General features: G+C 49.9%; 2 protein-coding genes across 3 annotated transcripts; one reads left to right on the top strand and one right to left on the bottom strand.

The window, feature by feature from the left end:
* Nucleotides 1-8,317: 8,317 nt before the first annotated feature.
* Nucleotides 8,318-19,818, bottom strand: Kctd2 (potassium channel tetramerization domain containing 2). Its single transcript, XM_006997755.4, has 6 exons — nt 19,404-19,818; nt 17,581-17,689; nt 15,739-15,830; nt 12,221-12,316; nt 10,324-10,449; nt 8,318-9,323 (listed from the first exon to the last, which is right to left on the bottom strand). The coding sequence occupies exons 1-6, from the start codon at nt 19,743-19,745 to the stop codon at nt 9,294-9,296; spliced, it is 795 nt and encodes a 264-aa protein (XP_006997817.2). The 5' UTR covers nt 19,746-19,818; the 3' UTR covers nt 8,318-9,293.
* Nucleotides 19,819-19,930: 112 nt separating this feature from the next.
* On the top strand, nt 19,931-24,594 carry Atp5pd (ATP synthase peripheral stalk subunit d). Of its 2 annotated transcripts, none has more exons than XM_006997748.4 (6): nt 19,931-20,062; nt 21,566-21,696; nt 22,120-22,216; nt 23,163-23,234; nt 24,193-24,255; nt 24,390-24,594. In XM_006997748.4, exons 2-6 carry the CDS (start codon nt 21,575-21,577, stop codon nt 24,519-24,521), a joined length of 486 nt encoding a protein of 161 aa, XP_006997810.1. In that variant the 5' UTR covers nt 19,931-20,062; nt 21,566-21,574; the 3' UTR covers nt 24,522-24,594. The 2 variants fall into 2 exon arrangements, with proteins under 2 accessions (XP_006997810.1, XP_042139025.1); XM_042283091.2 differs by having other exon boundaries at nt 20,062-20,201.
* Nucleotides 24,595-25,958: the final 1,364 nt, after the last annotated feature.

Below are 25,958 nucleotides of genomic sequence, written 5' to 3'. Positions count from 1 at the left end.
CACCTCGGCTCCGACTGGGTACTGTTGTAGGTCGTGAACTGCAGTGTTTTGACTGTACATATGACGTTGTTTTGCTCTTATGGAAACAACATGGCTTAATTACAAAACCACAAAGTTTTACTACTGCATTCCTCAGGATGTGTCAATCAGGATTCCATTAGAGCGTGGTGTTGAGGTTTGAAATGGTGATCCTGTGCATGCTGGGTAAGCCCCCATCAGCTGGGGTAGCTCTTCAGCACTCTTTTAGCTTCTATTTTGTGTAAGGGTGAAGTTGCCCAGACTGGCCTTGAACTCATGGCATATCTAAACATATCGTTAGTTCCCTATCCTTCTGCCAAGTAGATGACACTCGGGGTATGCTGGTCTTGGGCCCAGCTCCTCACCCCAGACCTTAGAGTATGTTTCACTGTGTTATCTAACAGGATCATCATCGTGCCTTGGTTTCCAGTGTCTGGCATTCCAGGCATGGACAGATATGGCTGCCTTAGGGTTTTTGTTTTGTTTTCCAAAGGGATTAAAAATAGAAGATTGTGCCGAGCGGTGGTGGCGCACGCCTTTAATCCCAGCACTCGGGAGGCAGAGCCAGGCAGATCTCTGTGACTTCGAGGCCAGCCTGGACTACAAGTGAGTTCCAGGAAAGGCACAAAGCTACACAGAGAAACCCTGTCTTGAAAAAACCAAAATAAACAAATAAATAAATAAGAAAGAAGATTGCATTTGTTTTTATGCATAGAAACATTGTGCCTGCCTGTCTTTCTGTGCACCACGTTCCTGTAGAGGCCAGAAGAGGACATGAGGTTCCCTGTAACTGGAATTCCAGATGGTTGTGAGGCACTATGTGCGTGGTGGAAATCAAACTCAGGTCCAGTGGAAGAGCAGCCAGTGCTCTTACATCTGAGCCATCTCTCCGGCCCCCAGTATAGATTTTCTCCTTCCTTCCTTCCTTCCTTCCTTCCTTCCTTCCTTCCTTCCTTCCTTCCTTCCTTCCTTCCTTCCTTCCTTCCTTCCTTCCTCCCTCCCTCCCTCCCTCCCTCCCTCCCTCCCTCTCTCCATCTCTCCATCTCTCTCTCTCTCTAGATTTATTTATTATGTATACAGTGTTCTGTCTACATGTATGCCTGCAGGCCAGAAGAGGGCACCAGATCTCATTGCAGATGGTTGTGAGCCACCACGTGGATGCTGGGAATGGAACCCAGAACCTTTGGAAGAGCAGCCAGTGCTCTTAACTGCTGAGCCATCTCTCCAGCTCCCAATAATAAATTTTCAAAAAGCAAAAGCAACAAACAAAAAAACCCAAATCAGGGGCTGGAGAGATGGCTCGGCACTTAAGAGCATTGTTTGCTCTTCCAGAGGACCCGGGTGGGCTTTCTGTACCCTCATAACTGGATGTAACTACAGTTCCAAAGGATCTGATTTCTTCTGTCTTCCTTGGGCACCAGGCATACACAGGGTGCACAGACACAGAGTCAGGCAAAACACCCATGCACATGAAATTATGGATATATCAGTTGCTAAAAAAAAAAATTCTGGGGCTGGAGAGATGGCTCAGTGATTAAGGGCACTGGCTGCTCTTCCAGAGGAGGAATTGGGTTCTCAGCCCCCCACATCAGGCAGCCCACAACTGCCTGTAACCTCAGCTGCAGGGATCCAACGCCCCTCTGACATCCTCATACACAGACATGTACAAGTACACACACACACACACACACACACACACACACTTCAGCAGAACATGAAGCCTTTAGTCCCAGCACTCAGGAGGCAGATGCAGGCAGATCTCCCGAGTTCCAGGCCAGCATGCTCTAGTGAGTTCCAGGACAGTCTGGGCTGCATAGTGAAACTCTGTCTCAAAATAATTAAAAAGATTCCAGGGGATGGAAGTGTATGTACAAGTACTTAGCAGGTGTGTGTGAGGACCTAGGTTTCCCATCACCACAGGAAAAAAAAGAAAAAAAATTCAGGTTCAGATTTCAGCAGATCTCTCATACAGTGCTATGCTGTTCCTGTTGCTAGGCTGCAGGAGACCCACTGTGGTTGACTGGCTGGCTCTGCCTGGGTCATAGTCATCGAGTACTAAGCACAGGAGAGGAGAAATGAAGATACATTCTGAGGCCAAGGAGAACACCATATTCCTTCAGAACAGATTTAAGATTTCCGGGGAGCTGGAGAGATGACTCAGTGGTTAAGAGCACTGGCTGCTCTTCCAGAGGACCTGGGTTCAATTCCTAGCATCCACATCAGGCTGCTCACAACCACCTGTAACTCTAGTCCTTAGTGATCCTAATACCCTCTTTGGCCAGTGCGGGCGCCAAGCACACTTGTGGCGCGCATATATATATATATATATATGCAATACTCATACAAATTAAAAGAAATAGGGGCTGGAGAGATGGCTCAGTGGTTAAGAGCACCGGCTGCTCTTCCAGAAGTCCTGAATTCAATTCTCAGCAACCACATGGTGGCTCACAACCATCTGTAATGAGATCTGGTGCCCTCTTCTGACCTGCAGGGATACATGCAGGCAGAACATGGTATACATAATAAATAAATCTTAAAAAAAAAATTAAAATTAAAAAGACAATGACCAGAGGCCATGGGAACTGGAATTCCTGAGGCACCTTGGTTCAATTAGAGATTAGTAGAGCCCTAAGCTGTCTGGAGAATGGCCCTGGCCAGATGTTAATGAAAAATAAACACAGCTGGGACAGTTATCCAATTACCCCAAATGTATAGGGAAAGCTGTGCCCAAGATTGAGATGCAATCATGAGATCACATGTACACATAACATGGAGATGCACGGTAAATGGGGAGACTCATAGCTGTTATTGCACAAGAAGTTTCCAACAAGAGACAGCCAGTTCATTCAAAAGGCAGTAATTCCATCCTTGCGTGATGGTTTCCTCTAACAGAACCCTTGGTTCTGATAGGTTGGCCTTCTGAACTCTAGTTGTCACCTACTGTATACTCTCATGGACTTTCGCTACCAGCAGCTCTCAATACCAAGCCTCCCTCCAGTCCCGCCGAGGCCTCGTCTGCTTCTGTCTCACCCTGCTTCAGCTATGCTCTCAACCTGTGCCGAGGGCTTTCACCAGCGGCCCCCCTCCCTGCACCCCTGGGAACTAAGGGGTGCAGCCCTTCTGTCAGAATTAGCAGACACTACCAGAAACCTGGGCTCAGAACGGGGTGTGCCTCTTTGAGTTTCCTTCTGGATGAGGCCTTTCTTTGCTACTCCGAATGCTTGAGTACACAGCCTCCCCCCCCTCCCTCCCGCCCCACACCCCCAAACACACTGATTTCAGAATGAACGCTGGTCAGAATATCTGGCCCTTGGTTATCAGTACCTCAGTATTTACTATCCCCTCACTGGCCGGCTTCCCCTCTCCCACCATTGCTTGTTCAAATGCCACACCCAGAGCTTCACAGAAGCGAGTCTCTGCGTGAAAGCAGATGGCTTTGTCCCTCCCGCTGGGAACCGGACATGTGCCCAGCAGAGTGTCTTTGGATCTGCCTGCCATCACTTAGTCTACGGTTTGTTTTCCATTCCCCACCACCTCGAAGACACCCACTGCCACTTCCTCCCTGTCTCACCTTTTACAGGTTTCTGTCCTCTTAGAGTTCCGTCCTAGGGAAGTTCACCCACACTGCCAAGGCATCTCCTGTGATGGTGCCCGTCGGTGTGAACGGGCTGGTGCAGGGCTGTTGAAAAGGGTGAGCAAAACCCTCTCGACTTGAGACGCTGAGAGTGAAAACTGCAGCCAGATCCAGAGCACCTGACACGCGCCATATCACTGTGCAGAGAAATGTGAATCACATCCATTGTACGCCCGCCCTTTACTAACAGATTCCACAATGTTCACCTCTGTTGGAGGTTTGACTAAACAAGTACCCTCTCCCTCTCTTCCCTCCTCCCTGCTGGATGCAACTCAGAAGGCCCAGAAGGAACGAGCTGGACCTGCCACAGGTGGATGCTATGTTTGAGGGAGGCACAGGCCAAGAGGACTCACCCTTTTCAACAGAGCCACCATATGTTATGGCTGTGGTGAATGCTAAGAGAGAAATAAAGGTAGCAGCTGAATAGCAACCCTAACAATGGTTAGGAAAGTGCTACTTGGGGGCTGGTGAGGCGGCTCAGAGGTTAAAGGCCCTTGCAGCCAAGCCAGAGTTTGATTCCTGGAACCCTCCATCTGTGGAGGAAGGAGAGAGTTGATTCCTGTAGGGTCCTGTGACCTCCCCTGGGTACTGTGGTGTGAGTGATTCCCCTATAAATAACACTTGCCAAACAAACAAGTAGCAAGCTATACTCAGCCTTACTATGTGCAATCTGAGAGTCCCCAACATTAAGATTTTTTTAAAGTTCGTGGCATGGGCTCATGTAGCTCAGGCTGACCTCAAATCTGCTGTGTAGGGGAGCTTGATCTCCTAATCTTCCTGCCTCTCTTTCCTAAGGGCAGGGATTACAAGCACGTGCCATCATGTCTGGCTAGAGCTGTTAAGGCACTAGAGTTATATCATGAGGACCTGTGAGATGGATGATGAGTACAGGTGTAGTATGCAGACCTGATGATCTTAATACATTGCTGGATCCCACAGATGGTAGTCAAGAAACAGCTCATGTACATGTACCTGCACACCCATAAAATACAATGTCAAGAAAAAAAAGAGATTTAAAATGGAATTTGATGTGAGAACTTTGATTGGCTTAAAAAAGAAAAGCAGCATCTATGGGGTTGGAGAGATGGTTCAGTCAGTAGTTAAGAGCACTGGCTGCTCTTCCAGATGATCTGGGTTCCATTTCCATAAGGCAGCTCACAACTGTCTGTAGTTCCAGTCCCAAGGAAGCTGATGCCCTCCTCTGACTTCTGTGGGCACCAGACACACATGCGACACATTCCGTCAAAACACTCATGCACATAAAAGTAAAACACATTAAAAAGCACCTAAATGTTTGGACAATTTGGGAAATTTGAGTAAAAACTAGATATTTAGGTCATACTGTGGATTTGTTTCTTAAGACAGGGTTTGATGTATCCCAGGCTGGTCTGTAACTTACTATGTAACTGAGAGTGAACTTGAACTACCGATCCTTCTGCCTCCAGCCTCCATTTCCCAAGAGCTGGGATGATAGGCTTGCGCTGCTGAGCTCAGTTTTGCATTGCTGGGAAGCAACCTAGGGCTTCCTGCATGATGGGCAAGCGGTCAAACTGAGCTACATCCCCAGACGCAGATACTGTGGAATGTTTACTTTTATAGCTGTGACATTGCTACTGCAATTGTGGGGAAGAAGATTTTTATTCTTTTGTTTTGTTTTGTTTTTTTGAAACAAGGTTTCTCTGTGTAGTTTTGGTGCCTGTCCTAGATCTTGCTCTGTAGACCAGGCTGGCCTCAAACTCACAGAGTTCTCTGCCTCCCAAGTGCTGGGATTAAAGGCATGTGCCACCACTGTCCAGCAAATATTTTTATTTTTATTTATTTTTTTCAGAGCTGAGGACCAAGCCCAGGGCCTTGCACTTGCTAGGCAAGAGCTCTACCACTGAGCTAAATCCCCAACCCCAAATATTTTTATTCTTAAAAGATGCTGGCTGAAATACTTTAAGGTTGAAGTGAGACAAGGTCTACAATTACTTTAGACAAAAATGCCCCAGTAATGTATGTATAAAACAAAGACAGACGTTAACAATGGTTGAGTCCCAATGGATGGTAGGTACATGTTCAGTGTCTGTCAACCTTTTTATATATATGTACCTTTGGTGTGTGTGTGTGTGTGTGTGTGTGTGTGTGTGTGTGTGTGTGTGTGTGTGTGCGTGCGCGCGCGCGCGCGTCCAGAGGACAGAAGAGGGTGTTGGATGCCAGGGAGTTGTAAGCCTCCAGCCTGGGTGCTGGGAAGTGAGTTCTTGTTTGCTTCCATCACTGACAAACAGCAACATCTCGTGCTTTGCTGTCAACAGCTGGTTTGGAAGCAGGGTTGGTTCAGGTGGGAGTTGCAGCTTTCCTGGGCCCTGGGACAGCAGTGGCTGCATTCCTCCACAGCACCTCCTGACATGTTGCTAATCCAGCCTCTTCCCTCTGCTTGCATCCATCCCTGCAGCGGGGCGCTCGGGGGGGGGGGGGGGCCCTCCCTCACTCCCACTAATTGCACTAACCAGCTGCCTCTGGGGTGACCCTGCGACACTGCCTGTCTGTTCATTCATCTGTGTGGCTCAGCTGCAGCCCGCACAGGGCCTTTAGAGGTTCCCCTCACCCCAGGCCTGTGATCAACACCTGCACTTGGTTCTCACCACCTGCCCATCCCCTTCCTCTGCCTGGTAGACATGGGCACCTGCTCCTCTTTCTCTTCAGCAGCTCCTCCCTGTTCCTCCAGCTCTGGCCGATGCTGTCAGCAATCTCGGGCCTTTCCATTCCAGTGTCAGGAAAGGGAAGGGGAAGGCCCAGCGTGCCTCGGCAGTTTGAGCAGGCGGGATGGGCGGGGCGCTAAGGAGCACTGAAGAACAGGTACAGAAAGCCTGTCCCGAGAGCAGATGATATGAAATGGCTACAGCAGCCGCGAGCTAGCAAATGCACACAGGGTCCGAGACCCAGTGCTCGTTTCTTCTTTTTATTGACAGGAAAGTCACATTTCAGACTTTGTTCAGACATATGAACAGTCATGAAGGTCAGCTCTCAGCAGTGACTGGCATGGTCCTAGAGGCGTGGGACAAAGGCCATCCTGAAAGGTGGTGTCCCTTTGTCCCAACCCCCCAGAGGCTTGATGCTCGCTAGGTGGTATTCTTGTACAGGACTAGCTGGGGCTCTCTGGAATGTTCAATGAGGATAACACTCCCCATACTCCATACTCCTTGCTGAATGGGGGAGGGGGGGAGGATAGAGGCACCAAAGCCTGTCCAGAGTCCCAGTCTCAACAGACTGCCTGGTGTGCCTGAGAAGAGCTGAGGACAGGGGACTTCACAGGGCGAATGAACAGAGGCTCCAAATGGAGAGCTTCTTCCAAATTGACATCACTTGCTGACTTGGTCAAAAGACCCTTTTCTCAGTTCTAGCTCTCTGGGCAGATCACCCACCCTCTAGTTTTCCCTGAATACACACATCTCTCTCTCTCTCTTTTTGTTTTGAAAGAGACAACGGTGGATGCCTGGGGCCCTCTGGAAGGGAGACCACTTCTGAAGGCAGGCCATCTAACATGGCACAGCTGTCCAACAGTAGGCCAGCTGGGCTGGGGTGCCAACACCAGTCGACACGCAGGGGCCTTGGAGAGGTGTACCTCGATGCTATGCTGCAAGGGTGAAGGGAAGGGCCTCCTAGGAACAGCGAGGTCCTCTGGGCGGTCAGTCACATGAGACAGCTGGCACAGAACGCTGCTGTTCCAGAAGTCTCTACTCTCCAGCTCTTGGTAAGTAGCTGTGCTACAGGATATAGAGATTTTTTTTTTGAGATAGGGTCTCACTATGGAGCCCTGGCTGTCCTGGAACTCACTCTGTAGACCAGGCTGGCTGTCTTTGAGCTTACAGAGATCCACCTGCCCCTGCCTCCCAGATGCTTTGACGAAAGGTGTGTGCCACCACACCCAATGAAAGCAGAGAATCTTGGTGTTGAAAGCACCCATGGGTGCTGGGCCTGGGTCAATCTGAGGGAGCATTCCCTGTTTTTTTTTGTTTTTTTTTTTCTGAGACATGGTTTCTCTGTGAAGCTTTGCGCCTTTCCTGGGTCTCGCTCTGTAGACCAGGCTGGCCTTGAACTCACAAAGATCCTCCTGCCTCTGCCTCCTGAGCACTGGGATTAAAGGCGTGCGCCACCACCGCCCGGCTTTTTATGGCCTTTTTTTTTTCCTTTTTGTTTCTCTGTGTAGTTTTGGTGCCTTTCCTGGAACTCGCTCTGTAGACCAGGCTGGCTTCGAACTCACAGAGATCTGCCTGGCTCTGCCTCCCAATGCAGGGATTAAAGGCGTGCACCACCATTGCCTACATTCCCTGTTTTGTTACCACATGTCACGGTTTAATTGTCTAGGAAAAACAAAGGAGACCCTGGTCCCATCTTCCATGAATGCTTAGACTCCAAAGTTCAGAGAAGCAGGACCACGTCAGCTCTAGGCCGACAGCTTCAAGAGGATTTGTAGCACTCCATCGCACAAGCACTGAATCCTTGCCTGCCAACATTGCATGCCCAGGTCAAAGTGTGTTGTGGGGGTGGGTGGGAGGTGGTATCAAAAATGCAGGGAGTTCACAGACTGCCACCATGCATGTGAACACACACACATACACACCTGGGGATTATTCTGCATGGCTGCTTTACCACAGTTGGAAATCAAGGAGAGACACAAGTATCTCCGATCAGTCAGTGCATGTTCAATAGACAATCACAAAAACACCACCACGTTTAGCTATGACAACATGACACATTTGGCAGCTTCCACAGAAACAGCCTTCCTCACCCCAAGCCATACAGAGGGTCCACAAAGTCCTTTTTCTTTGGTCCAGTTCAAGAAGCTGGGGGAGGAAGACGGGGCCAACCAGGTAAGAATGCAGATACGGTTACGGCAACCGCTTAGGCCATCGTCCGCCCAGCGCTGCTCAGGATGCTACAGCCTCTAAGCTCCTGCCTGAGGCTGGGCCATGCGGGCCCCACTGGGGACAGACACCAGGTGAAGCTACTCGCAGGGACAGGCCAGTGCTCAGAACCAGGAACAGCAACCAGTCCCTCCAAGCACAGCACAGGACACCTCATCCTCCTGCCTCTGGGGCTCTGTTCATAGGATTGCGGGTCCTCTGGCAACTCCATTCTGTACCCCAAACCTCGACTCAGCACGCTAAGGCTGGAATCCCCTGCATCCCAGCAACTTCAAAGAATGCCTCAGTCAGGGAAGAATGGTCATGGCAGCTGCCAGCATCCATCCCGGCGCACGCAGGCTGAGATCAGGGCACAGCTCAGGACAAGCCTCCTTCCTCTGTTCTAGCTTCCTTGGACTGTTTTCAGAGAGCTAGGCCTTCCTCCTTTCCCCCCAGCTCCCCACAAGGCTCCAGCCAGGGACCCATCCTAGATGCTGTTGTGAAGGTCTGTCATAACACTGGCTAGAAAACAAAAGTAGGATTCTGAAAAGGGGCCGTGCAGCCAGAGGCGGACTGTCGTCTCGGTCCGAGGCGGGTGGGCTCCTCTGGTCTCAGCGGACACCACTTCTCTGGGACCAGGCTTTGCAGCTTGGCTCTGCAGTAGCTCAGTTACTGTACAGGTGCAGGATTCCCTTCACAGCTGCTCAGTCGATCGCTCTCTTGCCTTCAGGGTTCTGGAACTTCAGATCCTCCGTTTACATCCGTGAGCCTCTCTCCTGAAGAATCTAAGAGTGGAAGATGGTGGAAGACAGTCAGCTGAGCAACTGCTGAGGGAAGGAGAGACTAAAGCATGTGCTCACCCTGGGAAAGGCTGGGTCTCCAGCACCAGCTCGGGGTGTGGGCACTGAGGCACAGGATACAGCTGAAGACAGTGAAGTAGACTAGATATCATAATAACGATTTTAAAAAGATTTTTAAAACCTGCAGCTGCTTCCTCTGGCCCTGTGGGCAGCTCACAATCTGTTGTCAGCCCATGTAGCAAGGCAGGCAGGCTCGGAGCCTCAACCTCATTGGGTGCCTGAGTGCAAAGAGCTCTCTTGCCAAGCACAGGGAGGTTGCTGTGGAGGAGAAGGTTCTGTGCTGGTGGATCAAAGTTTTCTAAGTTAAAGAAAGCAGTTAAAGTCACCACACACTCAGGCTCTTCAGAAGTGTGAAGTGTGCGTTTGTAGGGCACAGTGGGGGAGGAGAAGGAAACCATGGGCTGTCGAGGAGCCAGGCAGACACTGCCTGACTGCATCCAGCAACACTGAGAAGTGCCCTGAGTGCAAAACTCCGCTTCCTCAGCATCCTGACAGGATGCAAAAACTCCCCTCATCTAGGCACAGCTCCTGTGACACTGACTGCTTTTATACGTGTGTGTGGTATAAGCGTGTGTGTGTGTGTGTGTGTGTGTGTGTGTGTGTGTGTGTGTGTGTGTGTTGGTGGGTGTGCATGTTTGTGCGGCAGTCAAAGTCCAAGCTGGGCATGTTCCTTTATCACTCTCCACCTCACTTTGTTTTCTTTTTGGAGACAAGGTCTTGCACTGAAGCCGGAGCTCACCAATTTGACTCTGCTTGCCATCTCGCAAGGCCCTACAAAGCCTGGTTTAAATCCAGCATCCAAGAGAGCATGAGAGAAACTCGCAGTGGGGAAGGAGGGAAAGGAACCCAGTGGCAGCCGGGGCAAAGCTGGAGAGAGGCTGGGCACAAAGGAGGCAGAGGACAGCCTGGGGAAGCCATGTCTTACCTTGGCCTTTTCGCTTGGCTCTATGACGATGCCGTTGGTAGAATTATTTAGTTCTCTGGAGACAACACAGAGGAATTCTGCCTGGTCTTCATTTCCATAGTTATAGGAGGAGCCAATGCTGATCAGCTGGCAAAACAGGAGGGTGATAACTAGATACCCGTATACACAGGGGCTTAAAACACTCAAGTCCTGGGCCAGGCATGGTGGGATACACCTACCCAGCACTCAGGATGCAGAGCTAAGCAGATCTCTCTGAGTTTGAGTCTAGCCTGATCTAAATAGTTTCAGGGAAGCCAGGGCTATTTAGTGAGACCCTGTCTCAAAAAACAAAACAAAACAACCAATCAAACCAAAAAGCACCCCAGTACCACACAAGTCACACCAACTGGACTGTGTAGTTTTATGCCTCAAAGGATAACAGTTCTTGGGGACAGCCAAGGTCCCTGGGAACAAGTGGATCCCGATCTAGCTATCACCACGGAGTTCCATCCTGTCCCCTCACCCAAGCACCTGACACTACCCCAAAGGCATCAAGAAGCATCAACATGAGGTAAGATGAGTATTTCTGCAGGCACTCCCTCCAGCCCTGCCTGGTCCCACTGGCTCTTTCTCCATACCAGAGACCAGAACCCAGAACCCAGAAAGACCTGGAAGTACCAAGCGAACCACTCTGCAGCCATCAAAAGCTGCATGCCATGGTACTTTAACCCTTTGGGAGAAACAATTCAGCATTTAACTCTAACTTGGAAATCTGCACATAGAGACGCAGGCAAAGAGCGAGTGTGGCCTCACAAGCACAGCCTGAGGTTGGGGCACTGCTGCTGCAGAACTGGGAGCCCCCATGTCCAACTTCCTCATCCACACCTTGGAGGCAATAAGAACAGACCTCACCCTCCTTCAAGGCATTAGAAGATTCCATGTGAGGACTAGAGTGCAGCTCACTGGGAGGGCACTCGCCTAGACTGTGTGAGGCCATGGGTTCAAGAGCCAGGGTCGTGATAACACTAATAAGTAACATTTATAATTAACCATTACCTTCACCAAGAATATTCACATATTGTTTTAAATAACCTCTGCTTAAGATTACCTATCAGGAAAGAGTTGTGACGATAAGCCCTGCAGTGTCTGGCCACCCACGGCTGACTGGGCACTAGGGGCCCATGTGACGGGGCCGGTTCTGCAGCGCAGAGTGAGGCATCTCTGCCTCTAGCTACAACTAGCAGTGCTCACGCAAGCCGTAGCATGTGCTCTGTAAGTGAGCTGGTGACAGTGCAGCTGGCCGGAGACTCCACAGACAGTCATCTCCACACCAACGCTCACCCCGTGCAAGCTCAGCTTCCTGGAGAGCCGCGGCAACAGAAAATGAACTAGGCTGCCATCTACTGGAAGAAAACGGTAAAATCCAGATCCTGGGGGCTTTGTTTTCCTAACCTCAATTCTAAGCACAAAGACATGACGGGAGAGAATGTTGGGAAATGACTGTGACACACGTCTGTGTCTGGTCCCTTCTAGCACCCCTGAGGCCCATCCATCCAGAACACTAAGTTCCTGATGAAGCCAGCCTTCTTCAGGGCTCACAGAACGATGTCAGCAGAGCGCTTCTGAAGGAATGTTTGAGGTAACAAAAAGCAAAGGGAGGTGCTTCAGGTCTATAAGCTCCACGACCCCGGGCACTGTCAAGTTCAAACGCTGGATGTGAAACCAAGAAATGTGGTCCTCCTCCCAACCCTTCACAACCACCACTTGCCGCTGAGCAGGTAATGCACACCAAGGAGCTCTTTCCTACTTCTGAAATGGGGTTGCACCTGCCTCACCCACCCCACTCCCAGGGCGACTGACTGGCTGGTTGTGGCTCCCTGGGAGGAGGTGCTGGGTCGCTGCTCTTGGAGAAATATACCTGTTCGAATTTCCAGCCGTCAGACATGGTGGAGACCATCTGAGTGAGCTCTTCCTCTTGACACTGCAGGACCCTGTACACGTGCTTCACGGGGCCCTGCAACAAGAGGCAGACGAGGATAGCAACATGGGGGCCCACCAGGACCCCTCCACCGCAGCTGCCTTGGGGGTTCTGGGACCACCCAGTACCTCTCTCTCCAAACAGCACTGTGGGTTCAATGAGAACTCATCAGCTCTAAGAACAGAAAGCAAGCCCAAGGGCACAAATCGATGTGGACAATGACCCTGAACTCCAGAGGACAGTTGGTGTGAGCAGCTGTGCCGACCACACTTAGAGCGACCACTCCCCAGTCACTGTGAGCAGGAGTCAAGTTGTTTTTAAGTGGTTTATATGTGATTTGGATGCTAAGATATATACCATCCCAAAGATCTGTGATATTGGCTAAGTGGTTTATATGTGATGGTCTAGACTGGATATAAATGATTATGGAATGACCTTTTTGAAATAAAAAAATTATTTATGTGTATGAACGTGTATACCATTTGTTTCTCGATGCCCATGGAAGCCAAAGGAAGATGTGGAATCCCTTGGAGTTGAAGTTACAGGTGGTTGTGAGTCACCCAACACAGGCGCTGGGAACTGAACGCCAGCCCTCTGCAGACCAGCATGCACGCTTAGGCATCTGTTCAGCCTCACCCTCTTTCCTTTTGGAGAAAGGGTCTCACTATTTAGTCCTGGCTGTCCTGGAGTTCACTATGTATAGCAGACTGGTCCTGAACTCAGATCCATCTTCCTTTGCCTCCCCAGTGCTGGGATAATGGCATGTACCACCACGCTTTGTAAGTTTATCCTAGATGTCCTGGAATTCACTATTTATCCCAACCTGGTCTCAAAGTCCTGCTTTTACCCCTGGCTCAGTTTCCCATGTGCTGGGATTATGGTCTGCCACCTGGCAATGGGGAATTGCATATTAACCTATTATCGTATCAAGAAGAAAACACATATTGTAATTGTACAAATACTCATTAGCTTCCCCCTTGCTGACCTGACCTGGAAGCCGTCAGCCGGTGTTTAACAGTGCATTCCTGTTACAGAGGTATGGGTTACAGAAAACAAAAAAAACAACATTGATTTGTTGCCTGCACTCCTGGCAAGCTTCCCAACCCCTAGGATTCCCTGAGTAGCTGTGGTGGGCGTGGACACATTTGTAATCCTAGCACTCAGAAGGTTAAAGCAGGAGGACTGAGCCCAGGCCAGCTGGGACTGCACAAAGAGACTGTGTGTCACCACACCGAGGAACAAAAAAGGGGCTTTTGGGGCTGGGGATGTGGCTCAGCAGCAGTCACCGTCTATTATTTGTGAGCTCCTGGGATCCATGCCAGGCACCTTAAAAGATAAAACAATAAGGCTGGCGGTGCTGGTGCTGGTGCTGGTGCTGGTGCTGGTGCACGCCTTTAATCCCAGCACTCGGGAGGCAGAGGCGGGGGGAAATTCTGAGTTTGAGGCCAGCCTGGTCTACAGAGTGAGTTCCAGCACAGCCAGAGCTACACAGAGAAACCCTGTCTTGAAAACCAAAACCAAAACAAAACAAAGACACAATGACAATAAACTAAAGAACAACCACTACACAGTTCTAAGAGGGAACATTTTTTGAAAATACAGACAAATCCCCTGACAATTCCCTTTGGTTCTCTCCATACGTCTACCCACACATTTTAAAAACAATCAGGTTTACATTACAAAATTCAGAGCATCCCAAAAGATCTGTGAGACTGGCCAGAGTAGCCAAAGTCCCTACTATCTAAGCTGCCATTAATCCCCTTTTTCCTTCCAGAGTCAACCCACCAGTGCTCCAATAAGAACCAAGACTAATCTCTCTCTCTCTCTCTCACACACACACACACACACACACACACACACGGAACAGAAAAGTACTTAGACCGTGTGAGTCACTAAAAGAGACAAGAGGCCACAGTAAAAGGGAGCTTAGGACCCCCCATCTTAGTTTCGCTTGAATGCCTGCCACGCACAAGGGACAGTGCGCACATTCAAGGTACATCTGGAGATCTGAGGACAGGGAAGACGGAGTCTCTGACTATCAACCCATCTCTCAGAGTCACTGCATAAAAAGGACAGAAGAAAGATCAGTCAACATCAAAAGGTCTTGACATTCCTGGAACAAAAAGGCTACCAACAGGGTATGAGTCCTCAAGCCGTCAGAATCTGGAGGACTAATTAAGTTAATTGCTGCCATCAAAAAGAAATCTTGGGATGCTCTCAAGGAATCAACTAATGGCAAAGAATACAGAACATGATTTGGATGGTTTCAGATTATGCAATTCAGGGTACCATCAAAATTTCTACTAAGCAATCAAGTTTATTTTAGAATGTGGGAAACTGGGAATAAAGCTAGACTTCTGAAACATCTATTTATTAAATATCTACAAAGCAAAAGATGCCATGGAAATGTAGGATGGCAGAGACTAGAGAACACAGTCTGATGTCTACCAAGTATAAATCGACCAGTAAACATCAACAAGAAGTCTTCTAAGCACAGGCCAGAAGTCTATCTCTGCTAACAAACGCCTGGGAAAAGTGGCTCAGCAACCCTGGTGGCCTTTTCTTTAGTAGTGACAGCCAAGGCTGTGACAGAGTAAGGAAAAGAGCCACTGCTGGAATAAGGTGGTGTAAGAAAGAAGCATGCCATTCAGACAGGTGGTCACGGAGGAGCACAACCTGCCTGGTCCTGCAAATCTGGAGCTGCCGTTTCTTACACACAGGAAAGGGAGAGTCTATTTTCTTCGGTTAGACTCCACAAGGACCTTCTCCTGTTACAGAATCGCAAGGGCTTCACACACTACAGAAGCTGCTCACCCACGTGATGAATGACATGGGAAGCAGGCTACGTCTGCCCTACCATCTGCCCTCCCCCAACAGGAGGCATTTCTGTTATCCCAGCTACTGAGCCAATATAAAAATCCAGATATTGTGATAAGAAGAGACTGGATATCATCTTCTCAGTAGCACGATTCACACATGTTTTTCAAGTGGCTTGCAGAACCTGATGTGAGGTGATCAGAGCTTAAAGATGGTCCTAGTACATAAGAGGAGCAAGTGAGACTATGGGCTTTCATACTGTGGGAGGCAGATGCTCCGTCAGCAAAGACAAGCTTTGCTGGGCCGGGAATTCCAGCACTAGGAAAGCTGAGGCAGGAAAGTGCAAGACCAGGCTGGCTACAACCTGGAGAACAGGCGCTAGATCTAGAGTGGCTTGGCGTTCCCCACCAGCACATGGTGAACAGTAACACTCTATCCTAAGGGGTGGGGCTGTTCTGTGTTCTGTTATTTCTCCTCAGTATCCTCACTCTGAGCCATTCTGGCCCTCCAGCTCTGAGGAGAAAGGGACCCTTTTCACATCACAGAGATAGATAGATAGAGATAGAGATAGAGATAGAGATAGAGATAGAGAGAGAGACACCACTGGAGAGGTTTGCCCTTAGCAGTTCCAGACACCTTACTTGTGAAGTTCTGTTCTCATTGTCTCGTATCCTTTCCTTAACCAGCCGCACGAGAGATGCGATATTGTAAAACTCTGCTTCCTCCAGCACACCTAGAACAAGGACCAGACCGAAGTCAGAGATGTGTGAGCTCACCACGAAAACAGCAAGACAAGGCCTGCAAAGAACTGCCGGTGGCAGTGGTGGTGATGCACACCTTTAATCCCACCACTAAGGAGGCAGAGGCAGGCAGATCTGTGAGTTCAAGGTCAGCCTGGTCTACAAAGGGAATTCCAGGACAGCCAGGGCTACACAGAAAAACCCTGTCTCAAACAACAACAAACAACCAAAAAACAAACACCCCCCCCCAAAAAAAAAAAACCAAGAAAAAAAAGAAAAAGAGAAAGAAAAAAGAACTGCGTTTTTCAAACACAAATCTCATCTCCCTTTCATCCTAGGAAATTTAACTCTGCCATATAGGGCATGCCCATAACCTTTCCCACATTAAAGTAAATAAAACACAGGGGTTTTCTTGTTTCCCATCTTATGCACCTGTGCATTAGCTATCCATATGTCACCGAGTTCTTGGAACCTGCCACAGTGGATAACTCCTGACCTTGCAGTATTTACCTGTTTTCCCTAAAAAGGGCTGGTGGACAGGTGCAGGTATATAAACTTAAGAGTTTAATAGGGTAATTATTAGCTGAACAAAATTAAAAGGCCATCAGGGGTGGCAGAATGCTTGCCTAGAAAGTTTGATCCCCGGCTGACAAAAAAAGGCGTGTGTGGAGGACAGCAATCATGACTTCTCAAAGATCCTGGGACAACTATGAGATGTATGCTCCTGCACTGGGAAAAAATGTTCTAATGAACATTATCACAACAATGGACAAACTGGAAAGAAGATGCAGATAAATGATCAATATTAAATTTCCTTATACATTTCCTATTACTCAAGTATGAATATGAAATGATTTTTTTTTTTTTGCTTTTTTGAGACAGGGTTTCTGTGTAGCCCTGGCTGTCCTGGAACTCACTCTATAGTCCAGGCTGGCCTCAAACTCAGAGATCTACCTGCCTCTGCCTCCTGAGTGCTGGGATTAAAGGTATGGGACACTACCTACCGGCTTGAACTTTTTTTTAAAAGGCTTCAGAGAGAAAGAGAATGAGCAAGAATTCACAATTGCTCTCTTTACTGGCCATCCTCATTAATGAAGTGGCTTGCCATTACAAGCCTTCCTATCCAGAGGTTTTAGATCAGGGTCTTGGATTTAGGAAAGGGCCCCAAATTTCCACTGAATGCCTCAGGAGACCAGGTAGGCCTTTTACATGGAGGACTAGACCCACTTACAGACCCACTTACAGTCCAAATGCCCTACAAAGCCAATCGACAAGGCAACCAGAGGCACAGCTGACAATGAGCTGCAGAGTGAATTAGGTCAGAACAGCTTCACAGGGAAGCATGAGACCAGAGTCTTAAAGAAATGAGGTCAGACCTTTATTAATATTATTTTTGCAAATCCAAAGGAAAATGGGGAAATAAAAATAACTGAATGCCAGAGATGTGGTGCTTCAGGCTACGGACACTCACTGCCAGCAAATAAAATCAGTTCTGCAGGTTCAAAAGCCTGAAGTAATCCGCAAAGCAAAGCAACCCAGCTTCCCACTACGGCAGCTGAACGGAGCCCAGTGCAGCTCCTTCAAGGCTCTCAGGACAAGCCCCGGGAGCTGGAGGCTTCCTGCTTACTTCTCGGATCCAGCATCACATCTGCACAAGTCCAGTGAGGACCCCAAACAAACTCAAGCCTGCGAGGCAGCTCTGGTGGCCTGGAAGTCAGAAACCACTCAGTGAGGTGTCCTTACCTTCTTCTGCCAGCTCCTTGGTGATGATGAGCTTTCCATGTCGGAGGTAGTTCAGGATAGGACCAAAGTAGGTGGGGTCTCGGTCAATCAGATACGCTCCAGTCTCGTCCTGTCGACCAAACACAACCTTTCAGGAATATTTTCTAAATTGTATTTCCTCCAATCTGTCAGTGCACTCAGGCAACAGATTCACTCCATGCTAAAAAAACAGATGTCAGGTGTGGTGGTACATCCTTTAATCCCAGCTCTTTTTTTTTTTTAAGTGAGGCCTGTTTTGCTACAGTTTACTTATCTTTTTTTTCCCCCCCAAGACAGGGTTTCTCTGTGTAGTTTTGGTGTCTGTCCTGGGTCTCTCTCTCTGTAGACCAGGCTGGCCTCGAACTCACAGAGATCCGCCTGGCTCTGCCTCCCGAGTGCTGGGACTAAAGGTGTGCGACACCACCTCCCGGCCCAGTTTGCTTATCTCAAACTATTGGCCAGAAGGCTGGATTTAAGATAATTTCAGGTCTGGTGTCATAGATGCACAGTCATCCTCATTGCTAGGCCTTTATTTACTGGGTAACATTCTTCTGTAGGATACCAGGAGATGAAGGAAATACCATAGCTGTTGTGGAACATTTTGATTCTTCATTGCCCCTGGACTACATTCCTAATTCTAAGAAAACCTCCATTCTATTGGCAACTCTCCTGAGCCCAAGGCCAACATCAGTGGGAGTCCACACTGCCAGCTGTAATCACACACCCTAGCTCTGTGCCCAGAGGAAGTGTGGTACTGCCAGGGCTTGGCTCTGGGCAGCTTTAATTCTACTCATCTTTACAGTAAAAGAAACAAGAAACTGGCTTTGTGGCCAGAAGGAAGATTTAGGGTATATAAAAATAACTCCCTATAAACAGGAATTCTAACTCTCTTTAGTCAGGATGGGTGAGGTTCCCATCAATTTGGTATCAGAGGAGAACAGACGAAATTGCTAAGTGTTTATGCAAGTCTAACTTAACCACAGGAGTGCTTTATGGCATGGAAGGCGGTGTAAGCTACAGCCAATGCATCTGAGAATCAAAGATGAACCTACAAAAGTTGCAGTTCAAACTGGAAACGAACGACACGTCTTGCCACCCCTCAACCTTTCCTTTGGTCAGCGGTCCTCCACCTTGTCTAACGGTATTTATTCCCCGGTCTACATATTTGCTGAGTCCTAACTGGTCAGCCTAGATTTGCATGGGCAAGTGCAATCATCTTCCCAAGGAATGCATTTACTTCCAAAAATGTGCCGAAACGGCGATTGTTACCCCATACAAGTTCTGGGACCAGCATTTGGGGGAAGTCGTGCAACCCCACCAAGAGCACCTCCAGCAGCCTTCAGTGGTGGAGGCTGTCTGTCGTTAAACCCCAAGTTTACTAAAGTGACAAAAGATGTGGTCGTTCACCCTGACCCAGTTCTGAATGCACCTGGCACCAGCAGCGGGGGCTGTACCGGAGCCAGGGAAAAAACTCATGCACATCTAAGAAGGTGGGATCCTCGGGAGGGGCAGAGAATGTCAGCCGAGTACACAGGGGGGTCCCGTGGGTGCAGGTGGACAGCGCCTGGAAGGAGCCGCTGAGAAAAGGGCGGGGTGCGGAGCGAAGCCGGAGGGAGTGTGCCTAAAGATGAAGGGGGAATGGGGAGGGGAGATCCTTCCGAGGCCGCAGGTGCTAACCCGGGGGGCGAGGGTGGACTGAGGTCCGGGTTTGCAGGGCCTGCTGGAGGGAAGCGCGCCCCGGAGATCGGAAGGCTAGCCTAGAAGGGGTCCCACAGCCCGGGGGCGCGCCCGAGGGCGGGGCGCACCTTGTCCGAGTCCAGCTCCGGGTCCTCCTGGCAGCACAGGCGGCAGAGGAAGGACTTGGGCTCCCGGCCTAGGGTCTGCCTGGTGGTCACGAAGTAGGTGCCGCCCACGTTGAGCCGGACCCAGCGGGCCGCCCCGCCGCCCCCCGCCCGCTCCGGAGGGCCGGGCCCCGGTTCCAATGGCTGCGCGACGGCGGCGGCGGGCTGGCGGCCGTGTCCGCGGGGCGTGGGGCCGGCCGGCCGGGGGCTGGGGGGTCCGCGGCCCGAGCTGCCCCCGTCGCCCACCGCACTCCCGCCACCCCCTCCCAGCCCCGCCATCGCCGGGTCCAGCTGCAGCTCCGCCATCTTGGGCCGCCGCTGCCCGCCCGCCGCCCGCCACCGGGCCGGCCCATTCCTCGGCAGGGAGAGCCGGGCCGGCCCATCGGCGGGGGTGGGGCCGGGGGTGAGGGACGGGAGCGCCCCCAACCACCCGAGGCTGCGACCGCGCAGGCGCCGTGCCCGCCTCCGGGGGCGGGACTTCCGGAGGCAGGCTCTATGTTCATTGGCTGACGGGTAAAACAAGGCCCGTCCATTGCGCTTTCGGATTAGCCGAAGGGAGAACTTCCGGCGGTCCACTTCCGTTCCTTCCTGCTGGGGACAGCGGTCCGCCGGGGTCGGTGAAGGTGAGTGGGCTTCGAGGTACCGAGTCCCATCTCCACGGGCTCTTCTGCGCTCGATGCTCTAGGCCTCGCTTTGACGCTTTGTTCCACCTCCGCGGAGGACGCGGTGCCTTCAAGCTGCCCCGCTGGCTGAGCTCCCGAGGTCACTGCTTCGCCCTGCTCACCTTCGCCGCGGGGCGAGCCTGGGGCCTGGCCATGGCCTGGCCAATCACCATTGACTTAGATGTGGCCACAAACCGTGTCTCACACTGTGGCGCACTCAGGAGTGCAGTGTGTGGGTCGGGGAACCATCACATAGCCATAGCGATGGCTTTCTCAAGGGGCAGGACACCCGGTCGGTTGCAGCGCTCCGTTCTCCCCTCCCTGAGGAGGTTGTAGGATTCCGGTAGTACTGTGGGTAATACTGAGGTTGCCCAGGTTCGTTTACCGGTTGGTCGAGTAACCATTGGTCATTCCTTATTCTCACGGCCTGTTCCAGGCGCTGGAGATCAACCAGACAACAAGACCTTGTCTGTGACTCCTGCGTCCCCTCGTGCCTAGGAAAGTGCATTTTTGGCATCTTTAGTTCACCTGACAGTTGCCTTAGCCTCTCCCCTCCTAGAGACGTCAGCTGTTCTAGAAGGGGAGGAAGGAAGAGGGCACTGGCGTTTGACAACCTTGATCTTTAGGAGGGTATCCTCCACGTCGCCTGCAATCCACTCAGCTTGTACAGACGGTTTCCACTTGACAAACCTCGATCGTAGTGGTTTCCTGTATTTTGTCTTGTTTCGGTTTAAAGACAGCTGCAGTCACTTCTCTCACTGTCGTTTGTGTAAAAATGCCTCGGAAAATGCAAGGCATGTGTGCTGTGGACAGTATGACGCGACTGTGAAGGTTCCGGTGTAGGGCAGGGGTTGAGAGTCCCCCGAAGTCTGTATGAAACTAGGGCCAATTGATGCCCACAGTGACACTTGGTGTTTTTAACAGCTCTTTCCCCCAGTTTGCAGATGAGGAAATTCTGTCTTCTCTTTCTGAAGCTTTGTCAAATTTTCTCTGTCAACTTTCTGTATGGTGGGAAATCAGTGGATAAGGCACAGTTGTTATTTAACTTTTGTACAGTGTATGAATGCCCTTTAGCAATGTTTGCAAAGACACATGTAGAGCAGAACGTAGAATTGGGTTTCTAATGATAAAGCGTCGGCTGGAGGAAAGGTTGAAGCAGGCTATCATGTGTCCCAGGGTGGCCTTGAACTCACTGTGTAACCAGAGATTGACCCTGAACTTTCATCCTCCTGCCTCCTGTGTCAGCTTATGTGGTGCTGGAGATGGAACCCAGGGCTTTGCCCACGCTCGGCAAGCATTCTAACAACTGGGCCTCAAGTCCTCATTCCTTTGGCTGTTGAATAGACCACCAAATGCTTAAACCGTGCCGAGCTATCTCTAGAAAGATTTGTATTTCTCTGAAATGCTCTCCTTCAGGGGTTCTCTCCAAAGGCACTGTTTAATCTGACCTGCTTTGTTTTTTAGGATCCCAAGATGGCTGCGCGTAAATTTGCTCTAAAAACCATTGATTGGGTAGCTTTTGTGGAGATTATGCCCCGAAACCAAAAGGCAATTGGAAACTCCCTAAAGTCCTGGAGTGAGACCCTCCATACCAGGTGAGTATGTTGTGAGAAAGAGCCACCCCCCCACCCCCATACTTGCCCCTGCACCTGAAGCAATGTTTTGACATTTATTACATTTATTTAGTGTGTATAGCAGTGCACATCTGCCACTGTGTGCCATGGAGCACGTGAGGAAACAGAGGAGAGCTTGTGGGTGCTGGCTCTCGGCCTTCCACCATGTGGGTCCCCGGTATTGAAGACATGGCCTCAGGTTTAGCCATAAGTGCCCTCACCCACTTGCCATCTTGCAGCACTACGAAGGCATTTCTAAGTCTGACCAAGTAAAGAAATGGATGTGGTGGTCCTTCAGAGAAATGTGTGCCGACATTCCAGTGTGATAAGGACTAGGGAGATTGTTGTGTGAGTAGTGTCTGTTGCTTGTGGAATAGTCCTGACTTTACTTTTCCATATGAGCAGGTTGGCTAATGTGTCTGAGAAACCACCAGCAATTGACTGGGCTTATTACAGGGCCAATGTGGCCAAGGCTGGCTTGGTGGATGAATTTGAAAAGAAGGTAGGCCTTCAGATAACTAAACTTTGATCTTATTAAGGGATGGTAGGTGGGAAAAGTGGGTGTGGCCAAAGGCCCCGCAGCAGTGGGCTTAGAACCTGTCTAGTCACAGTCCCGGGTTCAGCAGTCCAGGGTAGCCTTGCTCCTGGGAGCTAGAGGGCTGCCAGGGCCAGCTCTTCTCCCAAGTTCCCCTTCAGGTCCCGTACCTGCCTCCTTTTCATAAGCTAACATGTTCCCCTTCTTGCACCTCCCTGGCCCTTCTGTCTCCTTCTCTTCTTTTAAAACAATTAATTTCATGTGTATGGGGTTTTTGCCTGCCTGTATTTCTATGTACATGGCTGGTGCCAGAAGCTTGATGAGGCCATCAGACCTCCTGGAATTGGAATTATAGACTGTCTTGAGCTGCTGTGTGGGTGCTGAGGATTGAATCTGGTTCCTCTGGAGGAACAGCCAGTGCCCTTCACCTCTGGGCCATCTTTCTAGCCCATCAGTGATCTGTCTTGTGATGCTTACACATTAAGTCTCAATGTCCAGAGTTCATTTGCTTATTCATTTGAAGATGCTTCTAGAAGGCCTGCTCTTTGTAGCTTAGCATACAGTGCCAGGGCCGTAACACTAAACAGTCTTCTAACAACCCTTTCTACCTTCATAATGCAAACATGATTCCTGCCAGGCAGTCCTTGAGGGTTTGGGGTGAAAAAGAATTTCTTAGACTGCAAGGTGCTGAGTGGCTGTGACCAGTCTCGTAACCGTTTTCAGATGAGGGAAGGGACACTTGCGATAAAGAAGTGGGGAGGTTTCCTGAGTGATCAGGGATAGGGCTGGGGAGATCTTCCAGCTCTTCCTACCACAGTACCAGAGATGGGAAGGGATGGGGTGTTTTCATGTGGTCTGTAAGAGTCCTTCGGGCTCTTGGGTACGAGGGTGACTGCTTTGTTCTTGTTTCTAGTATAATGCCCTGAAGATTCCAGTGCCTGAGGATAAATACACAGCCCTGGTGGACAGTGAGGAAAAGGAGGATGTAAGTAGTGGGCACGTTATTTGTTTGTTCTGGGTTTTTTCCTCCAAAATTGTCTTTTTTGTTTGTTTGTTTGTTTTTTGTTTTGTAAGGTCTCACTGTGTAGCCTTGGTTGGCCTCAAAGTCATGCTGATCCTCCTGCCTCAGCCTCCCAAGTGTGGGGATTATAGGCATGCACCACTATGATCAGATCCTGAAGTTTTCTTAATGACTATTGTCATTAGTAGGAAGGGTAGACAGTGAGTCAAATGGAAGGTTAGAGTGTTGTAGGAACCAAGAGGATTGCTAATAAATGCAGCAGCATGAGTGAATCTAAGATAATGCTGGTTAGAAGGAGCCAGCGAGCCTGGGCCTGGACGCGCACACCTTCCTATGCAGCCCTCTGAGAGCAGAGGCAGGTAGATCTCGCAGTTGGAGGCCAGCCAGAGCTACACGGTGAAGCCTTGTCTGTACAGATCTCTAGAAAGTGCAGTTAATCTTTAGTGACGGATGGCTGAGAGGCTGCCTGGGGAGAGGTGGGACGAGCTAATAGGTAAGTCCCTGTTGTGAGTGTGACAAGTGTGTCCAGTGATTACATCATCTGTTGGGAGTTCTGTAAACACATGCATCTCAGTGTCAGTTTTACACCCAGCAGATCTGGTAAAAACAGGACCTCGGTTTTAAAAAACAATCCATTCAGCATTCAGATATCTATTTGTCTGAAAATACCTCAGGTCAACATTGGAACCTGGCCCTAGGGTCATGTGACTTGCCGAGACTCTGCAGTGACCAATCCTAAGCTGCTCTCCTGCCTGGCTGCTTTGTGGGTGTTGAAAAAGCTGTGGTTTGCCCCCTTCCAAAGCACTCAGGCCAGGTCAGCATGCTCTTCTTCAGATAGCAGGGAAATGGGCAGGCTGGAGCTGCTCGCGCCTCGGGGCAGGCTGTCACTTGGTTTCAGGAAAGTTTCTCCTTTCTCTTCAAGATGAAGACCTGTGCTGCGTTTGTGTCTGAATCCCAGGCCAGGATCCGGCAATATGAGGCGCAGGTGAGGATGAGCCATGGCCTCTATGACACGTTGTCTCTGTCACCCTTGGCAGTCACCGACTGTCCTTGGATTCTTGTTTTGTTCTTGGTGGCCTTGCTTGTTTCCTAGGGCTAACTCATGCCTGCTCTTTCTAGCTGGAGAAAATAAAGAACATCGTCCCCTTTGATCAGATGACCATTGATGACTTGAATGAAATCTTCCCAGAAACCAAGCTGGACAAGAAGAAGTACCCGTACTGGCCTCATCAGCCCATTGAGAACCTGTGAAACAGGCCAGGAGGGAGCGCCAGCTTTTCATTCTAAAACTCTGGACATTAAAATAAAACATTTACATAGCGTGGGGTGTTGTCTTTCAGTGGGTGAACAGTTCTGAGGTGGCCCCACCAGAAGCATTTTATTCTGAGGAATGGTCATCTAAGGGACAGACTGTAGGGAACCAGTTACTGTGGCCTCAGGGCTGCTGAACCTTGAACAGCAGAGCCTGTGACCACACTATGGTGAGGACAGTCTCTGACCTGAACATGTGCATTCTGCTCTCTACATCACACACGCACACACAATGGGAACATGAAAAAGTTAAGGTGGTTGGAGGAGACAGCCCTGAAGTTAGGACCTGTGCCCAACACAGTTGCTGAGTTAACTGTCTTGGGATTCTACTGTTCTCACAAGCATCCGGATCTTAATGAGAATTAAAGAGATAGCCTGGGAAGTTTCTAGATATCTAAGCACCCCCATCTCACCTGCTATAGCTTAAATTCTGTAGGGAGAGCATGGCCAAGCGAGGGTTCGGATGCACAGTCCAGAAAATGGATGAGTCAGTGGCCAGCAGGGGCTGGAACTCCGCTCCAGTGGGGTGCAGTTCCATAATTTCGGGATAAATTGGTGTGGTAGTCTGCTGTTCAGGACATTAAAGGCATAGCCACCTGTGAACACCTGTGAGCTCCATGTCAACAGCTCTGCCACCTTGTCTACATTTGGGGATAATCCACCTTAGGAGACATTGTTTTATCAGAATAACTGTTCTTGCCTCAGAAGTCTAGAAATTACGGCTGTCCCACCTCCGTGAAAGACAAAACACCTGAGCCGTATTGGTGCACGCCTTAAATCCCAGCACTTGGGAGGCAGAGACAGGCGGTTCTGAGTTTGAGGCCAGCCTGGTCTACAGAGTGAGTTCCAGGACAGCCAGGGCTACAGAGAGAAACCAAAAAAAAAAAAAAAAAATGAAAAAACAGCCAGGTGTGAGGGTGCACTAATCCCAGCACTAGGGAGGCAGAGGCAGGTGGATTTCTGTGCGTTTGAGACCAGCCTGGTCTACAAACCTATCAATCTTTTGTTAAAGGAACACAAGCAGAAATTGAGGAAGTGAGGACATTGCGTTGATGTGTATCTATGAAGGAAACAACTCCAGATCAAATGCAGACCTTGGCCAGCTTCTCAAAACCATGCTTTTGCCCGGCCCCTGGTGACACCTTGTTAAGGCAGAGCTTAACCTAACCTGATCTCCACCCCTCCCCTCCATGATGGTAAGGGTTGTGAGGGCTGTGTGTGGAAGCACAAGGGGTGTGCCCGGGTGAGACCTCTCCACTGCTCTGGGTCCCCGACCTATCTGGGAGGCATCCAAAGGCTGTACTCTCACTGGACCACCTCAGCAGCAGAAGAGGATAAAGGTGGGCATTTCCCTGGTGGATTGTCTCAAGAATTAAC

The sequence above is a fragment of the Peromyscus maniculatus genome, chromosome 8 (genome assembly GCF_049852395.1).
Source record: "Peromyscus maniculatus bairdii isolate BWxNUB_F1_BW_parent chromosome 8, HU_Pman_BW_mat_3.1, whole genome shotgun sequence".
Classification (NCBI taxonomy): Eukaryota; Metazoa; Chordata; class Mammalia; order Rodentia; family Cricetidae; genus Peromyscus; species Peromyscus maniculatus.
The sequence above is the reverse complement of the archived record's forward strand: the minus strand, read 5'-3'. Positions and strand labels throughout refer to the sequence as shown.

Excerpts from the sequence above, each read along its gene's own strand:
- Kctd2 (XM_006997755.4), bottom strand. The coding sequence starts at position 19,745 with ATGGCGGAGCTGCAGCTGGACCCGGCGATGGCGGGGCTGGGAGGGGGT. Across the intron at positions 17,690-19,403 it reads CGGAGCTGGACTCGGACAAG|GACGAGACTGGAGCGTATCT; the intron begins GTGCGCCCCGCC and ends TTTGGTCGACAG. Across the intron at positions 15,831-17,580 it reads CAAGGAGCTGGCAGAAGAAG|GTGTGCTGGAGGAAGCAGAG; the intron begins GTAAGGACACCT and ends TCCTTGTTCTAG.
- Atp5pd (XM_006997748.4), top strand. The coding sequence starts at position 21,575 with ATGGCTGCGCGTAAATTTGCTCTAAAAACCATTGATTGGGTAGCTTTT. Across the intron at positions 22,217-23,162 it reads TGGATGAATTTGAAAAGAAG|TATAATGCCCTGAAGATTCC; the intron begins GTAGGCCTTCAG and ends TCTTGTTTCTAG. Across the intron at positions 24,256-24,389 it reads TCCGGCAATATGAGGCGCAG|CTGGAGAAAATAAAGAACAT; the intron begins GTGAGGATGAGC and ends TGCTCTTTCTAG.